The sequence below is a fragment of the Vulpes vulpes genome, chromosome 1 (assembly GCF_048418805.1).
Source record: "Vulpes vulpes isolate BD-2025 chromosome 1, VulVul3, whole genome shotgun sequence".
Taxonomy (NCBI): domain Eukaryota; kingdom Metazoa; phylum Chordata; class Mammalia; order Carnivora; family Canidae; genus Vulpes; species Vulpes vulpes.
In genome coordinates, this window is record NC_132780.1 from 196,360,459 (window position 1) to 196,386,086 (window position 25,628).

Consider the following 25,628-nt stretch of genomic DNA (forward strand, 5'->3'; position numbering starts at 1 on the left):
GGCCCAGGGCATGATCCTGGAGTCCCAGGATCAAGTCCCACATCGGGTTCCCTGCATGGAGCCTGCTTCTGACTCTGCCTGTGTCTCTCATGAATAAATAAATAAATCTTTAATTAAAAAATCTGAATTTTGGGCAGCCCGGGTGGCTCAGCGGTTTAGCGCCACCTTCAGCCCAGGGCATGACCCTGAAGACCCGGGATCAAGTCCCATGTCCAGCTCCCTGCATGGAGCCTGCTTCTCCCTCTGCCTGTGTCTCTGCCTCTCTCTCTCTCTCTGTCTCTCATGAATAAATAACTAAAATTTTAAAAAAATAAAAAAAAATAAAAAATCTGAATTTTGTTAGAGAAATTAGAAATAAGGAGTATTCTTTTTTTTTTAAATAATTTTTATTGGTGTTCAATTTACCAACATACAGAATAACACCCAGAGGAGTATTCTTAATAACAGTTTTTAGAGGCAGAGCTCAAGGATCTATCAGAATGCCAACATCTTACTCCCATGTGCTGACAAATATATTTAACAATCTAACTTCTTCATCTTACCTCTCAGATCTATAGTTTTTTTTCATGATTTTGAATTACAATTTGAAGTAGTTTCATGTTATTTCATAAACAAATAGGCCCAAGAAAGGTTTGAAATGTAGACATTGTGGGGTATGTGTGTATGAGAGAAGTTTCAGGTTGGTAGTTTACCCACCTTCCCCTGAAATAGGGGCCATTATACCATGAGTCTGAACACTCCAGAGGCCTCTGAATGGTTTTGAAAGAGCCAAAGCTGGGCAGCCCTGATGGCCCAGCGGTTTGGCGCCGCCTTCAGCCCAGTGCCAGATCCTGGAGACCCGGGATCGAGTCCCACGTTGGGCTCCCTGCATGGAGCCCGCTTCTCCCTCTGCCTGTGTCTCTGCCCCTTTCTCTCTCTCTGTGTGTCTCTCATGAATCAATAAATAAAATCTTAATAAAAAAAAAAAAAGAAGGAAAGAAAGAGCCAAAGCTTGGTTGCAAATATTTTTTTCCATGTAATATCTCGGTACACAAACCCACAGGCCTATAGTCTGTGACAAGGCTAAAGAGCTACGTTCTCTTCCTTTCTCGTGTCAGGAAAGGCTTATACTTCAGACCTGTTTCGTAAGGAATGTGTGACTGATCTGGGACCCCGGAGAGCCACACTCGTTCTCTCGGTGACAGTTTTTTTCCCTTCCCAGGGTTACTTCGTGACAAGCTGGGCTCCTATGATGTGGCATTTTACCTCGCTGGAGTCCCTCCCCTGATTGGGGGCGCTGTCCTTTGTCTTATCCCCTGGATCCACGGGAAGAAGCAGAGAGAGCTTGATAAAGCCACTGGAGGAGAAAAGATGGAGAAAATGTTGGAGAACCAGAACTCTCTGCTGTCAAGCTCATCTGGAATCTTTAAGAAGGAATCTGACTCTGTTATTTAATGTCTTATATACCTCCACCAGACTGGACTTGCTTTCGGAAATTTAAGCAAGTTTTCCTTTTATATGAATTGCAAATTTCTTATTTTTTTAATTACATCCTAAGAATAGCACAATAATTGGGAACTAGAACCCTTATTACTACAAGAACCATTTTCTGCCACTGAATAGCTGGCTGTCTGATATTTCCGTGAGTGTGGGGGCAGAGACGCTGGTGTATGAAAACTTACGTCAGAAAGTCAAATATTGTGAGAATTGAAGCGATCTCAGTAAGAAGCAACTTTGGAAACTGTGAATGCTAATAAGCTTGTACAAATATTTTAAAATACCTCAAGCTATAATGAAAGGGTTGGAATTTGGTTAGGGCTGGAAATACTGTTTGTTGTCTCCTATGAGGTTTTAAATCCTGGTGTCTCTAATTTCTTCTGTTTGAAAACTTTTTACAAAATCTAAGCCTGGATTCTAGACCATGTCAGATCTGCCTAAGCCTCAAGTCTCTGTTAAAGTTGCTTGCCTGCTGTTAAATAAGACATGAGATTAAGTTATTCTGACTTGCTCCAGTGTCAGGGGAACTGCTTGGAGCAGATGGTAACGCTGTGTTCAGATTCAGTGACGTGGAAAGGCTACTGTGCAGGAGGGCAGAGCAACCCAGAAGTCAGGCGTTTCTTCCACTTAACGTTTGTTCTCTTTCGGTTTACAGTGTGTTTTAACTCAAGTAGCCAGAAACCTCCCAAATTTCTGAACTTGTTTAAAGTGTAACAATAAATAGAATGAATGAAAGATTCTGGCAATTTTAACGTAGAATTTTTCTGACTTTGGGATTTGTTAGCAGTAGGACTTGACATTTCAACAGAGGCTTAGGGAGCATGGTATCAAGTTGTGGTTTCAGGTACAAGTGGAGGGGGGGGTATCTTTCTATTCGTGCAGAAAAGATTTCTGACAGAAACAACTGCTCAAATTGGTTTAATAGGACTTGAAAGGTTAAAAGCACTTTTAAAGAGAAACAACTTCTGTATTTCCAAAGCTTTCTGGCAAAAATTTGCACTCATTGGTATTTATCCAAGCATGCTCTCCGTGAATATTCCCAGTATTTTTTCCATTTATATGAAGACACTGGTATGTAAGCTATTCAAGTTTCAAAGACCTAAAATTAAAACCAAAGTCATACCATGACCTAAACTCATCTATAAAAAATAGGAACACTTTCCTCATCCTGAAATTATACTTTAGTACATGTTTCTTATTTGTCTTTGAAAGTTAGTAATATGCGAAGTATATTTAAATCTTAAATATAAATGTGTATTGGAGCTTCCTCAAATGTAGCTTGTTCACCTGGGAGGAATGTGGTCTCTTTCTAAAACACCTCCAGGATCCATCTGTTTGGAACTTCTCTGGAAGGACAAACTTATCTCTTATCTCCCTTCTTTTCTTTTCAGCTTCTGTTCTTTCTCCATCTTTAGCTGAGGATATAGAAACCTGAAGAGCATATGGATTTGCAGTTGTTGATGGGGACACATGGAGGGAACTGAGGCGGTTAATTTAATTAAACAGAAAACCCAAAACTTCAAAGTAGGAATGCTTAAATATGGAATTAATTTTAAATTGGATTTAAAACGACTTTTGATTGTGAAGACATTCAGCAGTTTACTATGACATTCACATGGTTGCACCTTTCAGTACTTCTATATTTTCATATTTAGGAAACTTGGGCAATTTGTTTTCTTGGAAGGTTCTATTGCTTAAAAAAACAGCTATATTTTGACAATACTGCCCTTTCATATTCATATTTTTACTTTAAACTTTTAGAAAGTGACTTAGAGGAGCACCTGAGTGGCTCAGTCAGTTAAGTGACCAACTGTCGATTTCAGCTCAGGTCATGATCTCAGGGTCATGAGTTCAAGCCCCACATCAGGCTCCGCGCTCGGCATGCAGCCTGCTTGAGTTTCTCTCCCTCTCCCTCTGTCCGACCTTCTCTATCCCAACCCCATAGGCACATGCTTTCTTTAAAAAAAAAAAAAAGAAAAAAAGAAAAGAAAAGAAAGCAAAAACCCCCACAACTTAGAAATGATATTGCGTTCTTCATTTATTCATACCCAGTTATATAAAACATTACTTCCTATTATCAGTGCTGTTGAAAGCAGCAAAAACTTACAACTAAGACCAATCATCAACCCTGCCGTTATGAGTTTTTTTTTTTTTCTTTATAAATATATCTGGGGGATCCCTGGGTGGCGCAGCGGTTTGGCGCCTGCCTTTGGCCCAGGGCGCGATCCTGGAGACCCGGGATTGAATCCCACATCGGGCTCCCGGTGCATGGAGCCTGCTTCTCCCTCTGCCTGTGTCTCTGCCTCTCTCTCTCTCTCTCTGTGTGACTATCATAAATAAAAATATATATATATATATATATATATATATATATATATATATATCTGGGGTTTTTGTTTTGCTTTTTTGTGAGAGAGAGAGAGAGAATCCTTTTTTTTTTTTTTTTTTTAATTTATTTATGATAGTCACAGAGAGAGAGAGAGGCAGAGACACAGGCAGAGGGAGAAGCAGGCTCCATGCACCGGGAGCCCGACGTGGGACTCGATCCCGGGTCTCCAGGATCGCGCCCCGGGCCAAAGGCAGGCGCCAAACCGCTGCGCCACCCAGGGATCCCGAGTTTTTTTTTTTTTTATAGTTTCATCGCAGACTCCTAAGACTTGTCCTCACCCTTGCCAATTTTACAGAAAGAATTCTAAACAAGAATATTTACTCTGTAAAGACCTCCAAAGTGTTTTCCCTTTCAAATTTTGGCTGATTTTAGACAGGAAAAAAAAAGTAATAATCTGAAACTCAAAGACTTGATCTTACTTGATTAGGTTCCATAATAAAAGAGCAAAGTGGGGCACCTGGGTGGCTCTTAATCTCAGCTCAGGTGTTGATCTCAGGGTCCTGAGATTGAGCCCCATGTTGGGCTCTATGCTGGGCGTGGAGCCTACTTTTTTTTTTTTTTTTTAAAGGCAAAGTAGCTGAAGTATTTATAGTAAAAGATTTCAGAATATTGTGTTTGTGTACAATATTACATGCAAGCAGTTTCCAGTCTGATGCAACGAATTAAGCAGGTTCTATGACACTGAAAAAGCTCCACTATCATAGCCTGTTATGGAGCGTGAGTTCTGAGCTGTCAAAATAAAAATTTAAAAAGCATAAAAAAGATGCTAATTTCTATAAAATGTATATTTCATAACATGTTTGGTACAGAAAGTCCTAGAAGTCAAGTTTTTAAAGTTCTACAAACTTAGAAAATGAAAAATACAAATATTCATAAGGAGTTGTGTTTTCGACCAAGAAACATTACCTTAATCTTTCAAAGTAAATCCTTTCTAATTTCTGAACAGAGTGTTATTGCAATGAAGTGACCTGGTGGGCCTAAATTATTTTGTTCAATCTAGACATTTTATTGAGAGGAAAAGAGCAGAGTCAGAACCCTGCTTTCTATCTCATCATCCTAATTCTGGTAACACTCAGCAAATTCTCAAATTCAAAAGCTTTTAGCATTTGAGACCAACAAGGTAAGAAAGGGAGCAATTATTCCTCTTTACGGAAACTGAATTAGATACCATTGTAACAGATACCCATGGATATTCCAGAAACATTTTAAATTTTACTGCAGTAGATACTGTTGGGAATCCATCCATTTCAGTAATAATAAACCACCCAGATTGATACTTTATTCAAAATTTATAAGTTTTTTTGATCACAGGTGCAATCCTTAGTCTCCAGTCCTACTAAGAGATTGTAATGTCCACTTAAGATTGCATAGTGCTTGCATGAAGCTTCAAAGGCTCTTCATAATCAGAAACAGGACTTCATCTGTACGTCCCGAGCCCCAGAATCTGTTTCCACCTGTGTGCAGAAGCTCCCGCGGGCTCTGCCCAAGTATGGAGAAAACCTTAGCTCTGTCAGCTTCAGCTTTCTCCACGTTTACACTTAGCTGTAAACTCAGGTTTGTTTTTAACTTCTGGTAATTCTAATCCTTTTAGCTGCACTGAAGAATATTTTAATTTGTACTTTTGTTATTTATAAACCGCAGAGGACTTGCATTGGCAGTGATCAGGGGCGTGGGTGCACCGAGGGGTCCTCCTTCCCACCCTTTCTTGCTTGTCTGCTTGCTCTCCCCGTTCTCTTTCTCCTTATCATTCTTTTTCTCTTTACTTCCTCCTATCCTTCAAAAACCTGAGGAGTCCATTAACCTTGCCTAGTTCCGCTGGCTGCCTGGCTGCCCTAATAACTGGTCCCTGTGGCTTCAGAGGCTGGAATCCCATCCAGTTCACGTAACCTGGTGAATGGCTTGCTTTCAGCCTTCAATGTAGAGTTCTGTTGGTCCACGTTGAAAAAATTAGTTACGTGATAAAAATCTGGGGAGGAAGTAATATGCTTCTTATACAATTGGCATCTTTTGTGCTAACATATAAGAGTTTATTTAAACATTTAAGGTCGCACTTTCAGAGAAGAGAAGCTGTCAAGTTCTTAACATGCGTATTTTAAGAGGGCATATTTTTTTACTTTGATTTTCATATTCCATTCAAGTTTTGCTAAATGTTGATCCTGATAGCACATTGTGGAGGATGCTTTAGAAAATAGTGGGCCCCTCAGCTGCGGTTCCTAATGAATCTGCCTTAGGCTGTGTTATGCTTTATGGTAAATGGTGTTAAGAGTGAATTCCCAGAGTCTAGAGATACAAGTGGAAAGGACACGTTCATTAGCTCCAGTTTCAAATAATGTAAACAATTTAAGTTTTAAACTCCTTAGGAAACTTCTAACACCCTAAAACTTCATTGTCGCTGGCATAAACACGGAGGAGCAATTTTTGCATTAGACTGAAAATTGTTGCTTTTTTTCAAATGTGTGAAAAGGAGAAGGAAGTGAAATGTTCTTGTTTTACATTTACATTCTTTAATTTGAAAGACAAGTGTTGTCTTGGCTGGTAGAAAAATGTATCATCGTCACTCTTAAAAACACAAAGTTTTTGCCTTGTTACTAAAAGAGAAGAAAGAACAGGTTTGCCATTTGTAATGGTGATGTGGAAATGTGGAGTAAGAACACAGGAGAGAGGGAAGGCTTGACAATCATTAATTCTGCTCATATTACACTCACTGATTTTTGGTGATATTTAGGTACAAAGGAGACAAAAAGACCATTTCGAGCTGAGTTTGAGAATTGTTTGTGGGGCAAAGAATAACCAGGTGGGGAGCAACAGGAGACAGCTCATGGGCTCATTATAATTTCACAGTCATAGCCCTTCGTATCAGTTTATTTGTGGGCAGACACTAATGCTTTTATAAACACCCTCTGGAGTGATAGGTTACAACCCCCCAAATAAAGGGCCAAATGCCCATAGCAAATGGGAAACCCGCATACAACTTAACCACAATTACTGAACTTACATAAATGTGGACTTAATCAGATGACTCCTTCTGAGACAGTGAAGACCCACAAAACGATTCATTGCCACGTCTTTGAATCACTCAAAGAAACCTTGAAACTTAAGATCTAGTTTTCTTAGCTTGTCCTTTTTAAAATGGTCGTATTTTAAATAATAAACATTAATCATCTTGACCTCTATACATTCAAGGAAATTTCCCATGGTACTGTTTTCTTGACATACATAGGAGGCTACCTCATTTATGAAACAGAAGATTTCAATTTCTTTTCAGTGTGTTAGAAAGACATTGGGAATGAAGTAAAACCTCTCTAAATAACTTGATCATGACAGTCCACCTACCTCAGCTTTCAGTGTCTGACTAAAAGCCCAGCTTAATCAATTCTTGCTTAATCAGAAGGGAGCTAGTGGTGGCTGAGATTAAAAGGCAAGGGAGTGCAAGTGGTAAAGGGGCCACAGTATCAGTAAAATTTCTTAAGGGCTTTGTTCTAATAAGTGGACATAAGAGGAACAAAAAAGGAGTATCTTCTAATGTGGCCTGTGGATAATCTGAAATAGGAAAACTCAAGAAATTTATAATATATAGTAATGAACACTTAGGAAAATGCCTCACTGGTGGCTTTTCATACTATACCGGCAGCTTGATGATGAAGTTTTGTTTTCATTTGTGTTTTCTTTGGCAGGAAAATGGATAATCACTGACAACAGACTATACGCTTGTGCCTTAACCTTACCGCTTACATGTTAAACTCCTGCAGGAGGCACCCCTTTCCTTAGTGGAAAAGGGCCCGTGGCAATGATCTTTCCTCTCACTGGAGTTTTAAAAAATGCTGTTGTTGAGTGTGGCAATGGTGTAGGAGTTAACCCACAAGTTCCCAATCTATCAAAGATGTTTCTAGCCTTTCAGTGTGAGTGCTGTAGAGTATTTTGGAGTTGAATGTCACTAACCATGTGTGTGTGGTGGGAACTATCAGTATAAAATAACTATTGGAAATCTGATTAAATCTCTGATACTATTCTGGAGCCTCTGACGTGTGACTTTTATTCTTTAACAAATAATACTTTTTAGTATCTGTCCATTATTAGAAGAGCCAATTAAATATTTTAAATATTTTTCTCTTATGATCTTCCCTAACTGTAGTCTCATAGTTTAGTCTCTACTGGAATAGTATTTCAGGGACTGAGGGTTTCTTGAGTGCTATTTTTTGACCCCATTGCAATGAGCAGACTTTATAGTTGGTGCCTTTTTTTCGTACCAAAGAAAAATTAGATCAAAATTGGTGCTAAATTTCACGTTCCTTTTAAAATGATTTTTTTTCTTTTTAAATATATATATATATATCACAACAGGAAATGTATAGATCCAGCAGTATTATGCATGTTGTATTCTGTATATACATTTAAGGACAAAAACCTCACCTATAAAAAGCAATGGAATTCCCAAATCTGCTTAGAGGTATATAATTTTTGTTAACATGTAAGGCTTTAAAGTATAAACCTGATAAGAAAATGATCACTAAATGAAAACTTAGTAATGAATATACCCCCTAAGGTAGTAACTTTAAGGAAAAAGTCCCATACAATGTTATATCTCAAAAAATAAAAAGTCCCTTGTCAATGTTTCTAGCACAAAGTTAGCTATTTAAAGTATTCTGTAACTCTGAGGGTGTACAGAAAAGTTTTATGTATATTTTACTGTATATATATTTACATATGTACAAAATAGCTTTTTAACGAACTTTAGGTATTTTAAGCTATTTTTTCAGGCTAAAAGTAGAGGGGAGTCATCAGTCTTAAAACTTGGATAATGAGCTACATTAAAAAAATATTCTCACTGGAAGTATCATTGTTCATTTTTCAGATTTAGCATAAAACCTTGTCAGTAAGGGCTACATCTAGGTTAATGTCCACAATCTCAGACCTAAGATTTATTAAAGGGTTCTCAGCATCATGGTTGTAGCCGACTATGACACCCAACTAAAATTCCACATGGACCTCTGAGTCTTCATGTCTTATAAGTAGGATTCTGGTGAAGTGAGGACAACAGGTTTTTATTTAATCCTGCTGACTACTGTCTTACTCTATGAGGATTTTACAAATATAAATCAGGAAAATGATACGCTGTAGGAAGTGAGGAAAACCATACGTTTAGAATCTACTAGAGTATACTGGATTCTCTGACATAATAACTCGTTCTGCTCACATGAGTTCTATGTGGAAAGGAGAATGGGGGCTTGTTAATCAGAAGTTACTGTACAGTGAGATTAAATATCCCTTTACTAACTTATGATGTGACTTAATTTACGTGGTTTGAGAGCTGGAAGATTGCAAAGGCACTGTTCAGTGCTTGGTAACTTTATTTTCTCAGTTTGTTCTCCTATCAGTTTATTTTAGCCTGAAAATTATAGCTACAGCACAGAACCCTGCAGTATTAAGAGAGAGCTTGGATTTTTTTAAGTATATCCTCATATAATATGACATTTTTCACGTCAACTTATTTTCATGTTTATCTGAAAAGTAAATTCTAAATTATTTGCATATTTTCCAAGTTAGAAAAATATGCTATATCGTAGACATCAAAACCAAGTTATTCCAAGTGCACACTGTAGACTGCAGTGAGGCAGAGCTTCTCTGCCTACACAGGATGCCATTTTTGGCACAATAGTTGTTTAAATATAGATCACTGTGTGAAATGATTATGCTGGATTTGATCAGTATGCAGTATTTTAGTACTTGCCTTTAAAAATGATTTTTTCTTTTTAAAGAGTATAATTTATGATTGATTTTTTATAATGTGCAATTTCATATAGGTAACCAAAACCTTTTTAATGGGAAGAGCTTTGTAATCATTTAGAGAACAAAATCATTTTACTGTAGAACAATGTGATATCCTCAGTAAATACAATAAAAAAATTTTAGCAAATTTCTGTGAGGCTTTGTGCTTATATTTATGGAATTCCCTGGGGAGATGAGGGAAGGAAAAGTTACTGAAGGAAACCAGCTGCGTGGAATAAAAGAAAAATAAGCTGTGTGCTTTTTAAGCTGCATGCATGTATTTATTCCAAGTGTGTTTGGGTGTCATTACCGTTCTCTCTCCTGGGCAAGTGATGGGGATAGAAATGATCCCAAAGCACTGGAGAGTCCAAAAAGGATTTCTACCTGACACTCTTTTTTTGTAGGTCGACTTACATTCCTATGTTACTTAGGCTGATTCAACTATTACATTCAGCCGTTACTTGGAACCTCTGACTCACTGACAGTTTCAGGGGATGATCAAGAACCAGGTTGGAATTTTGGTGGATACGCAGTGAGAAAAACTGACTCTGCAGTCAGAAGATTATGATTGGATGTGCCCTAACTACAAAGCAAATCATTATTTACATTTGATGGTGCTAAAGAGATTTTCTACATTAAACTCAAGAATGTGGGATTGTGATAGATCATTTACTCCAATAATTATGATTTTATTTTTAAAAAATATTCTATTTGTTACAGCGAGCATGAATGGGGAGGGGGGGATTAGGGGTGGGCACAGAGAGAAGCAGACTCCTGCTGAACAAGGTTGCCAGACACGGCTCCACCCCAGGACCCTGGGATCATGACCTGAGCTGGAGGCAGATGCTTAGTCGGCTGAGCCACCCAGGCGCCCCAACTCTGATAGTTATTTACATGCCTGCCCATAGGTACCAGAATGTGCAGGCCACTGGAGGGCTTTTAAGAGAACCAGGAGAGAATGGATATGACAAACTGTACTGATCCAAAGCAGGACAAAATTCACTCTCTTGGAAAAATAATTTTTATAGAAAAAAAAATCTAATATATACAGGAAACATTTTTCTAGAGCTATTGCTCAAATCAAATAATTACAGTATCTGACTTGAGACAGCAAGTTCTCAAATCTCCTACTGATGAATCTAAACAAATTCTTTTTTAAAATCCTTGAGTCACAAGTGTCTTCTTGAACTCTTCCAGGGACAGGAAGCTCCCTATCCCTACCCCAAATAGTGGTCTCCTCCATAGTTGGACCCTTTGCTTCCCACACTCGCCCCATTCAGCTTAACCACCTGTCCTTGTCGCAGGCATCTGTGGACCTCCCTGGTCACTCTAGTACTTGTCAGTTGCTCCAGCAAATGGCTTGTGGTCCAACGTTCAATACTCATGGGGAGCAACTTTATTTACACTCACACTCAATAACAACACTTGGAACTTTGTCGTTTCTGGAAATGGCTTCATCTTTGAAATTTTCAATATCATCCCTCTCTCTTGCCATGACTTAGGATCACCTCAGTCCCTGTTTCTCACTTCCCTTTGGCCTGCTCTTCAACTCTGAGCTCTCCTTCCTGTTACTCCCTCCCTCCCGATCCCCCTCACTCTCAACCTACCAGATCTGTTCCTCTTCGATCTGTCCCCCACCCTTACTCCTGGGATCTAAAAAAAGAATCCAAACAGCTCACTAGTTGCCCCTACATCTCCTACCCCTCAAATTAAACACTTCTCACTTCCTCAACTGTCTTTTCTCTCCTATCAGTTTTCCCCTCTCTACTGGATCATCTTCATTAGCATATGTAAGTGCTATTAGTTCTCCCATCTTGGGAGGAGACCTCTTTTAAACCCATGTGCCTCCTGCAGCTGTCTCATTACTTCCCATCCATTTAGAAGAGACCAAAAAAACCAAACTTTGAAAAAAAATTCTACTCACTCTCTTCAATTTTTAGCTCCTATTCTCCTTTGATTTCTCTCCTAGCTCTGGACACTGGGAATACAGCACAGCTTAGTTTTGGAACCCCTTCTCTACTCTACCTACATACCCCCCCCCCCCACTCCCGCCAGGCTCATGACTTGAGTTGTCACCTACATCAGCAATGGAGCACGTACCTCTCCAGACCCTTAGATCCAACTGGCTCACCTAACACCTCTAAGCGCATGACTAAAAAGAATCTCCCAATTTAGCATATCCCAAACTGGGCTCCTGATACTCCCTCCAAAATTTGCTTCTATGGCAGCTCTCCTCGTTCCAGTGAATGGAACCTTATTTTTCTGGTGCTGTGGAGTGCAAAGCTTGGGGGTATCCTCACGCCCTCTCTCCTACTCTCCCAGCCCTCCCAGCCACTTCTGGTCCGCCAGCAGGTCCTCCTGGCTCTACCTCCAACATCGTCCAGGGGCCGCGCTCCTCACTGTGGCCACCTGCTACCACGCTGAGCCTCGCCGCCCTGATCTCCTTTGTCCTTTGTTCCTTCCCTTGCTTCCCCTCCGGCGATTCTCGGCGATTCTCCACCGAACAGCCAGCACGACCCAGTCAGAACGTGTCAGGTGCAGTCAGTCTGCTCAGGATCTTCCCGTCGCTACCGATTTCTCTCAGAAAAAGCCCAGAAGCCAGTTCCATGCTATATGTTAACTGACTTGAGTGATAGAGAAAAGAAAAAAGAAAGAAAAGATTAAGTCAAAAATACATATATAAAAATAAAAACAATGACTTTGCCAAAAGAAAAAAAAAAAGAAAAAGAAAAGGCAAAAGCCAAAGTCCTTGCCGTGACCAGCCGGCGGCACATTCTGGCCCCTGCTCTGGCACCTGTTATACCTGTTGGGTCCCTAAGCGCACCCCCCCCCCCCCCCCCCCCCCGCTGCGCCCTCTCCTCCTGAGCCACCTGCGGCCTTCCACTTCCTTCCTGGCGTTGCTGCCCCTTGCGTGGGCTGCCCTGCCATGTCCTTTGGGGCTTTGCTGAAGAATCTTCTCTGGGAGTCCTCCCCTAACCAAGTAAGACTTAATCCCCCCTCCCTGGGATCCCTGGGTGGCGCAGCGGTTTGGCGTCGGCCTTTGGCCCAGGGCGCGATCCTGGAGACCCCGGATCAAATCCCACATCAGGTTCCCGGTGCATGGAGCCTGCTTCTCCCTCTGCCTGTGTCTCTGCCTCTCTCTCTCTCTCTCTGTGACTATCATAAAAAAAAAAAAAAAAAAAATCCCCCCTCCCTGACTCTTCCCTACCCCACCCCCAAGTTAATTTTTTTCTCTCTTAGCTAGCAGTTATCACTAGCAATTTATGTTTTATCTATCTTCTTTATTGTTTGGCTTTTCCACTAGACTGTTAAGTTCCACTAGGGTAGGTTTTTTTGGGGGGGGGTTTGTAGGCATTAACCCTAATTCTATTATCTAAATTTTTAAATATATATAAAGAGAGAGAGGGAGAAAGAGTGGGGGGGGAGGGGAGGTAGAGGAAAGGGAGAGCGAATCTTAAGCAGGCTCCATCCAGCACGGGGCCTGACGTGAGGTCTGTCTCATTGCCCTAAGATCATGAGCTGAGCTGAGGTCAAGAGTCAGTAGCTCAGCCGACTAAGCTGCCCAGGTGCCCTACGGGTAGAGTTTTTGTTTGATCTCCAACCCTTAGATAAATTCCTGGCACAGAGAAGGTGCGCAGTAATTATTTGTTGAATAAATGGTTTCCCAACATATCAACATGAGCATATTGACTTTCTCTACCTTGGGAACATTTCCCCAGAGAACTCAGCCAGTGTAATCGGAGTGGAGTTGGCCACAGCAGGATCAAGACTGGGGAGAGCTTGGCTGGCATGGCTGCCCCAAGGCCAAGGAAAGGGCCCACAAAATCAGGAGACTGATTCCACAGATGGGGCTTGAACAGGTGAGTATGTTGAGGCTTCCCCTGCTGGAGAAGGGAAGCTAGACCAGATGCTCTGGTGATGCACGGGGACTGGAGAATGTGGTATATATAGGTGTATATGGAAGGCATCAGGAGCGGGCTTGCTGGCAGGGTGGGGTGGCCTGGTGGGGGGGTGAGGTCTGGGTTGGGAGGGCAGCGGAAAAAACCCTCTGGGGCACGAGTGAGCTGAGGCTGGTGAGCAGATGTGCAAACAGAGTTAGGGAGCTACTGCTAGCCTGGTGACTGGGGTCAGCTTCTGGAAAGACTGGGGAAAGGTGGTTACTGGGCCCACAAGGTCTGGGACCCTGCCACAGCTGTGGGGATACCCCCCACCTCACCCTGATGGGTGTTAGATCCTGCAGCAAGGGCAAGAGAAAGCAAAATATGCGACCCAGGGCCACCAGAGGCCCCCTTCCTACCATGTCTCTCCAGCGCTCCCTACTGAGAGGTTTAACCGTGTGCTCCTGTGAACCTCCTGACCTGCGGGAGAATTTACTTAATCCTTTTAGGCTTAAGTATTGAGAAACTCAGATAGTCCGCACATGCTGTGGGGTACCAATGGAACACATTCTAAGAATCTGTGGACAAAGTCAGAACATCTTACCCCTAAAATGTAAGATTCACATTTTGAAACTAATAAGAATCCAGCTGATACGGATAGGAGTGGCCATCTGTGGAAACCTGCGAAAATAACATACATTTAGAAGTAATGACTTCTAAAGATATTGCTGCTAAGACCAGGGCACAATCTAAATCTCAGACAGGTCTAAGTCATCTCCCTGAAAGGAGAGACAGAAATTTTAAATCCTAACAACCAGGGCTAAATGGATGGGAAGACTCAGAATTCAGAAGTCAAGGATACTTTTAAAAAGAGCATTTTAGAAGATAGGAATTTGTCACTACATCCCTAACACTTCTGGGATTCTGATTTTGCTAATACAGCCAAAAAAAATTCGCTTGACAATGGAAAAGGACAATTTATCTGGTTCTAAAGTTTTTTGTTTTTTTTTTTAATTTATTCATGAGAGACACAGAGAAGCAGAGACACAGGCAGAGGGAGAAGCAGGCTCCCTGCAGGGAGCCCAAAGCAGGGGCTCGATCCCGGGACCCTGGGGTCATGCCCTAGGCCGAAAGCAGATGCTCAACCACTGAGCCACCCAGGCGCCCCTGGGTTCTAAGAACATAGCTAAATCCCTTCCCAATTTTTTGCTATAATAGAGAAACTTGAAATAGTGGTCAGCAAACTTTTTCTGTGAAGGGCCAGCTGGTGAATATTTTCAGCTTTTCAGGCTATCAGGTCTCTGTCACAACTACTCAATTCAATCACATATGGTGCAAAACCAGACCACAGATAATATTAAATAAACATGTGTGGCTGTGTTCCAGGAAAACTTGATTTACAAAAACAGGATGTGGCCAGATATGGCCTGTGGGCTTTAGCTTGCTGACCTCTAGCTAACCTATTATTTGATGTCCAGATTGGTGCAGCTAACCAACTAAGTGGAAAGGGGTGTCTTGGGAATCCTAGATACAGGGCATACCACAGAGCAGCATCTTGGGGTCTGGTCATATCGGTCAGTTTTCTGGGAACTGATCAGTTCTGGGTGAACTAACAGTTGAGTCCCTAACTTTGGAAAGTTGATTCCCAAAGAGACTTGACCTTGGGGGTCTAGCTTGAGTGGCTCCGCTGTCTCATTCATTTATCACTCTCTCAATCTCTCTTCCTCCTTTCACAGTCTCTAAATGACAGCCCCTTATGCTAATTCATTCATTCATTCATACATTCATTCATTCATTCATGATAGACACAGAGAGAGAGAAAGAGGCAGAGGCACAGGCAGAGGGAGAAGCAGGCTCCATGCAGGGAGCCTGACGCAGAACTCGATCCTGGGACTCCAGGATCACGCCCTGGGCCAAAGGCAGGAGCTAAACCACTGAGCCACTCTGGGATCCCCCCCTATCTTTATTATTAATAGGGTTTAAGTACATTCTACTAACCAAATAGGGCTGCTTTTTTCTAGGTTTAATAATCGGTCGACATGTAAAATATCTGAGTATAAGAGAAAATACTCAGTTATAACAGTCCAGGTATTACCATGAAGAGTTGTCACCTGCATTAAAAACACAAAACCTTATGAAAAATTTTACTCTAACCAGCTTGGGCTGCCAAAACTAAGCACGCCAGACTGGGAGGCTTAAACAACAGGAATTTCTCTCTCATAGCTCGGACTGGAAGGCCAAGATCAAGGTGCTGGCTAACTCGGTTCCTAGGGAAGGCCTTCCTCCTGGCTTTAGGAAGGTTGCCTCCCACGTCCTCACAAGAGAGCTCATTGGCTCTGGTCTTTCTTCCTCTTCTCATAAGGGCGCTAATCCCACCGTGGGGCCCCACCCTCATGACCTCATCTAAACCTAATTACCTCCCAGATGGCCCACCTCCAAATACTAGCCCATGGGGGGAGAGGCATCAACGTAACCCTGCAGGGCAGGGCTACAATTCAGTCCAGAGCAGATTATTTTTGTTTTTGTATGAAATTGTCATCAAAGAAACCAGGAAGGAGTTGAAAACCTAACCAGGGAGCTCCAGTGCACTGTTATCGAGCAATGCTTTCCAGGGTATAATTAATGTCCCCTAATTGTCAATGGACGTGGTTATATGATAAATTATTCATGGTAACTGACATTATATAATCCAGATGGAAGTTGGGCATTATGCATCTGCTATTTGGGGGCTGGGTCCACATCCTGGCCTTCATGCCTCAGTCTTGTGGCTTCCCGAGCCCCTTACTCTGGCTGATCAGCTCAGCTCCTGTTCTTCACTAGGCCCTTTTGCTTGATGACTCAGTTTGACTTATTTGCATGGATTCTGACTACTTCAGCTCCCTTTGCTGGGCTCCCAGCAGGTCCACCCACTGAAATAATAAATAAGAGTTTCTGTCCTAAGCTGACGGGTGACTGAGCTGACCTTGCCCCAGTCTCCTCCTCAAGACCTGGGTTAGGGGAACATTTTCCACTGTACATAATTTTCTCTCAAGAGACCTCAGAGTTAGAGTCAAGTCCCTTGGGCCATATTTTTCACACTATTTTTCACCTTGACTGTATCTAGATTAGTACCAATGGGTGGCGTGGGGTGGGAGAGGGAGCGGTTTAGCCCACTTAATATCTCCTTTAGCCCCTTACCCTCAGCCACTCTAAATAAACCTAAGGTTGAAGTAAAAATGGTTTATCTTGAATACTAGTCCCCTAACTCTCCCCACCTTCCAACCGGATTGCTATCTTACGCCTTCTATAGAACTTCAGGAGCCACTGTTGAGCGTGTACGCACAGAAGAAAACACACACACACACGCACACACACACAAGGTCATGGGATCTGGTGCCTCCGTTCCCACCCTTCCATTCTCACCAAGCACAGAGAATCTGTGTCATAAAACCATTAAAGTTATTCTCCTTTCTCTAGTTTCTTCCTACGGCGGTCCAACTGGCAGTACTGACCCTGAGTTCTTAGTCCTCTGCTTTCATCATGGAATTCTCACTCCTCAGAAGCCTATTATGGCTTCCTAAAGTCAAAAGGTTATGTCTTCAGTTTGGTCTTCAAAGTCCTTCACAGTCTGGCCCCCAAATACCTTTCCAGACTTACCTATTACTCTGAAAGAACTTTCCACTGGGTAAAAGGGGTCAACTCATTATTTTTCAACCCACTTTGGGTGGCTCCTCACCTTTGGGCCTCTCTTAAAGCCCTTTCCCGCCCAACCCCGACTCAGGTCTCACGTGTCTTCTGACCCCCAACCCGGGGTCTGGTGTACACAATGCTTGCCTTTCTCTCCGCCCTCCAGCTACTCCACCAGGACGTCTCTGTGCAAATTCCCAAGCTGCTTCTGCCTTAACTCTTTACTTTGACATATTTTGAATAATTTGTTTACCTTGGATTTTATTACCTCCTTCCTTCCCTGATCCAGGGTTCACTCTCAATCCTTTCAAATGTCCACAATGGAACTTTCCAGTGACTCTTTTTAGATCCCAGTTTGGGTTACAGAAATTTTGTTAAAGAATTATTAAAACACAGCTCTCTCGGCCCTCCCTCCTGCTCCTCTCTCGTGTATCTTCCAACACATCTGGAAAGTCCTTAACAGAAGGCCCACACACCCAGGAACCCCGCTGGCTCTCCCTGGGGGGGGGGGGGGGTTCTACCAACTTGCCCTTGGCTCCTACTCTTCACTCCGGCCTGCTCTCCTCCCTGCGGGGCTGGGTCCCTCACTGCAGTCGGGGTTCTGTGCAAATGTCACTCAGGGGCGCCTGCCCCAACACTACCTTAAGTTAAAATAACCCCTTTCCGTCACTAGCTATCCTCCTCATTCTCCTTTATTTTTCCTTAGGGTGCTTACCACTATCGACGTATTACACACACGTTTGCCGATTTTCTACCTTGTCCACGAGGGCAAGAACTTTTCGTCTGCTTTTTGTCACCGTTAGATCTGTGCCTGGCACAGACTAGGTATTTAATAATTATTTAAATCAATGAACAGGTGGGCTTTTCTGTAGTTTGCGTAGAAATTAAAAAAAAAAAAATCCTGCTACTGGTGTTTGTTCCTAGTTTGGCAACACAACAGTCCTTGTCACTGTGGGGATGTCTGCAAAGGGGTTGGACTTCTCCCAAGTAGACGTAGCAAGCGTGGTATTAGATGGCAGGGATTAGACCAGAATGGCTTTGCTCCAGGGCAGAGCGGTACCCAGCCCTGGAGAAGTGGCCTCCTCCACTTACCCACAGGGAAGATCCTATCTCGCAGGGCACTTAAAGCTCTAAAATAGTTTCCTTTTTCATGCAGATGACTCTAATTGCTCCTGAAGCACTTAATACCTGAAGAAATGTTAGTTCATTTCTGTTGGAGCCTAAAGTAGCCAATCTCTCACCTTGGGTTGCTTTGTTTTTATTCTCTTGATTAAGTTGATTTTGACCAATAACAGTACGGTAGGCCAAAGATTTTTATCTGATCAAAACAGCATAAGAGACTATTATGATGGCAGCTCAAAGAGTCCTATAGTCTTGAATGTTACAATGAATCCAGGTAAAGGAAATCCTAAATTTATGTCTTTTTAAAAAAGGAAATTTAAAAATCAGTATTTTTGAACTTTATTTTATTTTTTAAAAAAGATTTTATTTGGGACGCCTGGTGGGGGCTCAGCGGGTGAGTGCCTGCCTTCGGCTCAGGGCATGATTCTGGAGTCCTGGGATCGAATCCCACATCGGGCTCCCTGCATGGAGCCTGCTTCTCCCTCTATGTCTCTGCCTCTCTGTGTCTCTCGTTAATAAATAAATAAAGTCTTTAAAAAAATAAATAGATTTTATTTATTTATTTGAGAGAGAGAGCATGAGCAGGGGAGAGGGACAGAGGGAGAAGCTGACTCCCCGCTGAGCAGAGAGCCCAACATTGGGCTCAATCTCAGGACCCTAAGATCATGATCTAAGCCACCCAGGCACCCCTAAGTTTTTATTTTTAACGAGATTTTTAAAAAGTTCCTCAGACACCCATGTGAGATTCTTTCAGTATTACTTTGAACTTTTCAAAGTACATAGTGTAAACAAAAGTTACCTTACTGAGGGGTGCCTGGGTGGCTCAGCAGTTGAGCTGGGATTCTTAGTTTCAGCTCAGGCCATGATCTCTGGGTGTGGGGTCAAGCTCCACGTTGGGGTCCATGCTTGGTGGGGAGTCTGCTTGAGATTCTCTCCCTCTTTGTCCCTCCCCCTGCTCACATGTACTCTTTCCTTCTCAAACAGATAAATCTCTTTTTAAAACAAAAGCCTTATCTATTTTCAACTGAAAAAATGGCCCATCAACATCTTTATTTTTCCTAAATAGTCTCACAAAAAATTTATCCTATTAGCCTAAAGAGAAACCTGCACAAAGCAATATGCTATTTTTTTTTTTTTTTAGCAGTATGCTATTTTAATCATCCTTTTTCTCTTAAAAGGTGGTGAGTGACCCCTGGAGGCAATTGGAAAAAGTACCTGCCACTTTCAGAACTGAAGAAGGAGGGAGAATTAGAAAGTAGTAGATCCTTCCATTTAGTGGTTTTTGTTTTTTTGCAAGTTTAATCAGGGTGAAATAAAACATTAAACTTTAAAATTAGTTTACTGATTTTAATTCACTTAAGTAATATTTATTAAGTATATACTTCAATGCCTGCAGGGGAGATACACAAAACTTTGAGCTTACAATCTACTAGAAAACTAAAGCTAAGCGCTAAGATATTTATAATACAAGCTAGAATGTGTAAGAAAATTGAGGAGTGGCATAACTATCCAGGAATTCAGATTTTTGGCTAGGATGATCGGTGAAAGTCTACTACATTCAACAAACATTTACTGAAGACCCATGTGTGCCAGGCACTATGCTAAGGGACAAATTAGATACAGTGCCTTCCCTTCAGACACTGAGTAGTAGGGAAGACGACACATAAATAGGAACATTCTGTATGAAGTAGGTGGACTCTTAGAATTACACACTAAGGAGCCGAACTAAAACAGCCTCAAGACAGAGAGGAGAGGAGGGTCAGGAAAGGCTTGTTAGAGGAAGTAACACCTAAGCGGATTCTTTTTTTTTTTTTTTTTTTAAGGTTTCATTTATTTATTTAGAGACAGAGCACAAGCTTAGGGAGGGACAGAAGGGGAGACGAGGGGGAACATCTCCACCTCTGGTCTCCACGTGGGGCTCGATCCCAAGATCCTGAGGTTATAACCTGAGCCAAAACCAACCGTGCCACCCAGGTGCCCCTTGCCTAAGTCGATTCTTAAAGATAGAAGAGTTCTGGTCCAGCTTTGGCATCATAAGCCTACTCTCGTCCATCTCTCCCACTAACAACTAAAAACTCATGACAAAATTCAGGTAACAACTGCCCGAGGGCTCTGAAAAGTAAAACACTGTGAAGGGGAGGCCTTGGAAAAGAAACCTGGAAGAGGATGGGCTTCCTGGCCTATTTTCCTCTTTTTTTCTTGCAGTTTTGTCCTGAGAGGTCTCATGTGAGGACGGCTGGGTAGCTGCACGGGTAGCTAACACTGTGATAGAAACCCTGTCCCTCCATCCAGGGAACTGAGGAAAGGGTCCTCTGTGAGTTGGGAAGTGAGTAGGGACGAGGGAGAGGACAGGGTACAGAAGGCGATTCCTAATTTTGTGTGGGAACCACTGTAAATCTTCGATTCTCTGCTGAGTCGCCCTTGTCTGCAAGACACCCAACGCAGCACAGCAAAGGCCCTGACAGCTAGCCGTCGAACACCATGGGCCAATGCTCAGACTTGCCCGAGTGGCACCTGTTCGGGACGGACCCAGAGCAACAGAGCAGAGGCTGGGAAAGCTGAACTGAGATCGAAACCATCACCCACCCTTAAGCAGGTAAGTTTGCCTGCTTAAACAAACATACATTCTCCAGAGGAGGATTTTAACAGGATCCAGAGTCAGCACAACATTAATGGTTACACGGTCCGGGATGCAAAAGAAAATGACTTGCGATAGAAGGAACCCTGTTTGTTTGTTTATTTATTTGATATATTTTTTTAAGATTATATTTATTTATTCATGAGAGATACACAGAGAGAGAGAGAGAGGCAGAGACACAGGCAGAGGAGAAGCAGGCTCCATGCAGGGAGCCTGACGTGGGACTCGATCCCGGGACTCTAGGATCACACCCTGGGCCAAAGGCAGGCGCTAAACCGCTGAGCCACCCAGGGATCCCCAGGAACCTTGTATAAAATGAAGTCTGGAGGCCAGCAGGGGGGCTCTCAGGCCCTGCCACTCACGGTCAGTTGCAGACCAAATCAGAAAACATACCTTGCTGGGGGCAAGCTGGTTACTACTTCTGATTAAGACCTTACTATATCCCAGCAGGAAGGCGGAGAGGTTTTCCTCTTCCTCTGGCAACAGCCCAGCCAGTGAGAGTGTTACAACTCAGGCACTGAAAAGCTACTGTACTCTGAATTCCCAGTTTCCTCCCTGTTACAAACACTGGTTTGTAACAGTTCTCTCAACTTCCCCTTTTCCTCTATAAAAGATGAGTCTTCTCCTTTGTTCTCCAGACTTGCTAATAGTTTTCCCATAGCTTCTTGTCCCAGACTGCAATTCTCTGCTATTCCCAAATAAATTCATTTTTTGCTGGTAAAATAACTGGCTGTTTTATTTCTCATTTACTTATTTTTTAAAGATTTTATTTATTCATAAGAGACACAGAGACATAGGCAGAGGGAGGAGAAGTAGGCCCCCTGCAGTGAGCCCTATGATCTGGGGACTCTGGGGTCACACCCTGAGCTGAAGGCAGACGCTCAACCGTGGAGCCTCCCAGGTATCCCTGGCTGTTTTATTTTTAAGGTTAACACCTGTCATACAAAGAACCAGGAAAATGTGGCCAAATCCTGAGGGAAAAGGCAATCACTGTAACAACCCTGAGATAACACAGGTGTTGGAATGTTCAGACTAAGACGCTAAAGCAGTTATGATGTATGGCGGGGGGGGGGGGGGATAAATACACATGAAATAAATGTAAAGAAAGACACTTTCAGCAGAGGAACAAAGTATGAAAAAGAACCAAGTGGAAATTTTGAACTGAAAAGTACAGTGTCTGAAAGAAACAAGTTCACTGGATAGGTGTAATAGCACAATGGAGATGATGAAAGAAAGCGGCAGTGAACTTGAAGATAGATTAGTCAACAGAAATGATGTAAGCTGAAGAGCAGAATGGGATAAAAAGCATGGAAAAAACCAGGACCCAGGAGCATCAGGGATTTGTGCAACAATTATCAAAAGGTCTAACATACAAGTCACTGGAGTCCCAGAAAGGTGAAAGAGGTTGAGGAAAATTATGTGAAAAAATAATGGCTAAAAACTTCCCAGATTTGGTGAAAGATGTATATTTACGGATTCCAGGATCTTGGTGAACTCTGGCACTTAAATTCAAAGAAAACCATGCCTAGATGTCTCTAAACCAAACTATATAAAGAGCATGGATTGAATGCAGGATCCAGGGTAGCCGGACGACACTGGAATAACACATCTGACTGTGGAAACTAAGAGACCATGAATCAGAAGCCTATAGCCAGTGAAAATATTCTCGGTAATGAAGGTGAAATAAAGACATTCTGAGATGAAGGAAAACTCAGAAAGCTATTGTCAACAGAACCAGTGTTAAAAAAAAAAAAAAAAGGTGCTGGGAATGAAGGGAAAGGATACCAGAGGAAGACCTGGATGTTTAGGAATGAAGGAAGAGAAACAGAGAATTTAACTATCTGGGTTAATATAAAAATCCTTATTTTTTCTCTTAAATTCTTTAAAATATGTATGATTATTGAGATGATAAGCAGGAATAAGGCAGGTGCTCTTAGGGGAGACTAAGCTACTGTCACAAAGATTCAGTGATTTAAGCAACAAGGTTTGGGGGCACCTGGGTGGCTCAGTAGGTTAAACACACGACTCTAGATTTTGGCTCAGGTCATGGTCTCAGTTGTGAGATCGAGCCCCACATCGGCTCCATACTCATCAGGGAGTCTGCTTGAGGCTCTCACTCTCTCCCCCTCCCCAACTCTCTAAAAATAAATAAATAAATCTTTTTAAAAAAATAGGTCTTATTTTCAATTTTTTAATTTAAATTTAATTACCATATAATGTATTATTGGTTTTATTTTTTCCTCTTCCCCTATGACCTTCTGTTTTGTTTCTTAAATTCCACATATGGGTGAGATCATATGATGATTGCCTTTCTCTGATTGCCTTATTTCCGCTTAGCATTAATACCCTCTAGCTCCATCCAGGTTGAAAAAAAACAACAGGTTTTTTAACAGTCAGAGGGAAGAATTCTCTCTGGGCTTTCTGCTCACATTCTATTGGCATCCGTAACTGCAAATTCAGCTGGGAAATGTAGCGGAGCTGGGGTAGTCATGCTCTGGGTTAGAACTTAAGCGCTTAGGAAGAAAGGGCAAATGGATTTTGATGGATAGCTAGCAGCCTCTCCCACAGCAGGTGAAAGACAAAGGAGGCATTTTGGATCCAGGGGACGATGCGATCACAGGTAAGGAAGCGAGAAACCACACGTAAGGGACTAATAGCAATACTGATGTTGTTGGAATGTGAACAAAGAGATAGAGCTAGAGTGGTGGGTGGGAGCAAATGAAGTCGGATTATATTCTGGAAAGGTTTTATGCAGCAGATTTTCATTTCAGGGAGCTACTCAGGGGTGAAAGGTGGGAGAACAGAAGACTGGGGGGGGGACCAATTAGGAGCTAGGGCAATAGTTTTGGTGAGAGGTGAAAAAGTTTTATTTTTTAAAGATTTATTTATTTATTCATGAGAGACATAGAGAGAGAGGCAGAGACACAAGGAAGAGGGAGAAGCAGGCTCCTTGCAGGGAGCCCGACGTGGGACTCGATCCTGGATCCTGGGACCAGGCCCCGAGCCGAAGGAAGACGCCCATCTATCTGCTTGTCCCAAAAAAGTTTTAAATGTAGGCTGTGTGATAAGGGCGCCTGGGTGGCTCAGTCAGTTAAGCATCTGCCTTCAGCTCAGGTCATGATTCCAGGGTCCTGGGGTCGAGTCCCACCTCAGGCTCCCTGCTTGGCGGGGAGCCTGCTGCTCCCTCTGCCTGCTGCTCCCCCTGCTGGTGTGCGTTCTCTCTCTCTCTCTCTCAAATAAATAAAATCTTTAAAGTAGGCTGTGATAATAGCATAGAGGCTGGGTTTTAGAAATACCTACAGAGGTAAAATGGTCAGGACTTGGTGAGGAGAGAGAACGAAAGAAGCATCAAGGCAGGATCTCCCATTCCTTACAAAGATGACAGGTGGGTGGTGATGTCAGCGTGGAGTATTTGCCCAGAACGCAGAGCAGGGGCAAATTTATTTAGGCGGGGGGGAGGAGTTTGGTTTTAGGTGATACAGATGAAACACTGTGAAGCTTGAGTTCCTACAGAATATTTTTGCTTGTATGAAATCTCAGTGAGCCAGTCTGAAGACAGAACTCCTCCATGGAGGAGGCACCCGAAATCCTTTGTAATTCGGACCTAACCCACCTTTCACATAACCTGCTATGCTCTTTAATACAGACGCCTGCAGTTTCAGCCACATCAGTCTCTTCTCAAAGCGGCCTTCCGTGACCCTGACGTCTAAAGCAGGTTCTCCTACCGCACAGCATCTGTGCTTGGAGGTAAACTGGGAAGGGCTTCATGATCCAGTGGTGGGGGCTGGAGAGCCGGCTGGGCTGGAAGGGTCTGTAGTCCGGGAGCCTAAGTGGGGAGAGGTAGTCGGGTGCAGAAGAACATTTCCAACGGGTAATAAAACAAACATCTACACGTCTGGAGGCCGCGATCTGGTCAAAGAGCAGAAAGGCAACGGAGAGCTGGAATCGGATCAGGAGGACCAGGCCTGCCGTCCCCGCTGGCGCACCTGCAGCCCCGGCCCCTGGAAATCCGTGTCCCGCTGCGCTGGGCGACAACCGCGGCGTGGTTTGCTGGGCCGGGGCCGGGGCCGGGGCCGGAGCCTGCAACCGCCCTGGGCTGAGCTCCGGCCGCCCCCCGCCCCGTCCGCCTGCCCCGGGCAAGCCGCTGCTCAGCCCGACTTAACCGTCCGGCCGCCCGCGGAGCCAGCGCACCTGCAGGGCTGCCTCGGGGTTCCCGGGGACGCCTCCGCACGCGGCCGACAGCTGGCGAGCATCTCCAGGGCGCGGATGAGGACCGCACGCCTGGACGCTGTCCCGGGGCTCAGCCCTCGGGCGGGCTCTGCCCTGCGGAGGCACTAACCCGCCTTCCCCTCAGTACCGGGGCGCGGCCGCGTCTTACCTCACCGTCCCCGCGCCCCGGGCTGCAGCTGCCGCTCCCTCCGCCGCGGGGCGCCCGCTCGCCCGGCCTCCGTGGGCTCCGCCGCGCGTGTCACGGGGCCGCCCGGGGCGCCCCGTCCGGTCTCCCAGGCAACCACATAAACTTCCGGTTTGGGAGCGAGCGGCCGCGGCGGGCGGGAGGCCGCACTTCCGCCACGTGACCCGCGCGGCCCCCGGGCGTGCTGACAGGCGGGCGTCGGGAGTTCGGAAGTCCGGCTTCCGGGGGGCGGGGCCTGGAGGGGCGGGGCTGGGGCTCGGCAGCCGGTCCCCGAGGCGC

The 25,628-nt window shown here is 43.6% G+C and overlaps 1 protein-coding gene and 1 long non-coding RNA gene across 4 annotated transcripts in view; one reads left to right on the forward strand and one right to left on the reverse strand.

Annotated features, from left to right (window-relative positions):
• Positions 1 to 2,222, forward strand: part of SLC16A10 (solute carrier family 16 member 10) — a 108,963-nt gene extending 106,741 nt beyond the window's left edge. The window contains exon 6 of the mRNA XM_072739031.1: positions 1,202 to 2,222. Within this exon, the coding sequence (XP_072595132.1) occupies positions 1,202 to 1,434 (233 nt within the window). The 3' untranslated portion in view covers positions 1,435 to 2,222. The remainder of the gene's footprint in view (positions 1 to 1,201) is intronic.
• On the reverse strand, positions 365 to 25,486 carry LOC112925182 (uncharacterized). Of its 3 annotated transcripts, XR_011997453.1 has the most exons (4): positions 25,314 to 25,480; positions 24,549 to 24,761; positions 12,000 to 12,255; positions 365 to 2,907 (listed from the first exon to the last, which is right to left on the reverse strand). It is a non-coding gene; the product is annotated as an uncharacterized lncRNA (long non-coding RNA). The 3 variants fall into 3 exon arrangements; XR_011997452.1 differs by lacking the exon at positions 365 to 2,907 and having other exon boundaries at positions 10,287 to 12,255; positions 24,549 to 24,844; positions 25,314 to 25,486; XR_011997450.1 differs by lacking the exon at positions 365 to 2,907 and having other exon boundaries at positions 10,287 to 12,255; positions 25,314 to 25,479.
• Between the last annotated feature and the right edge of the window lie 142 nt (positions 25,487 to 25,628).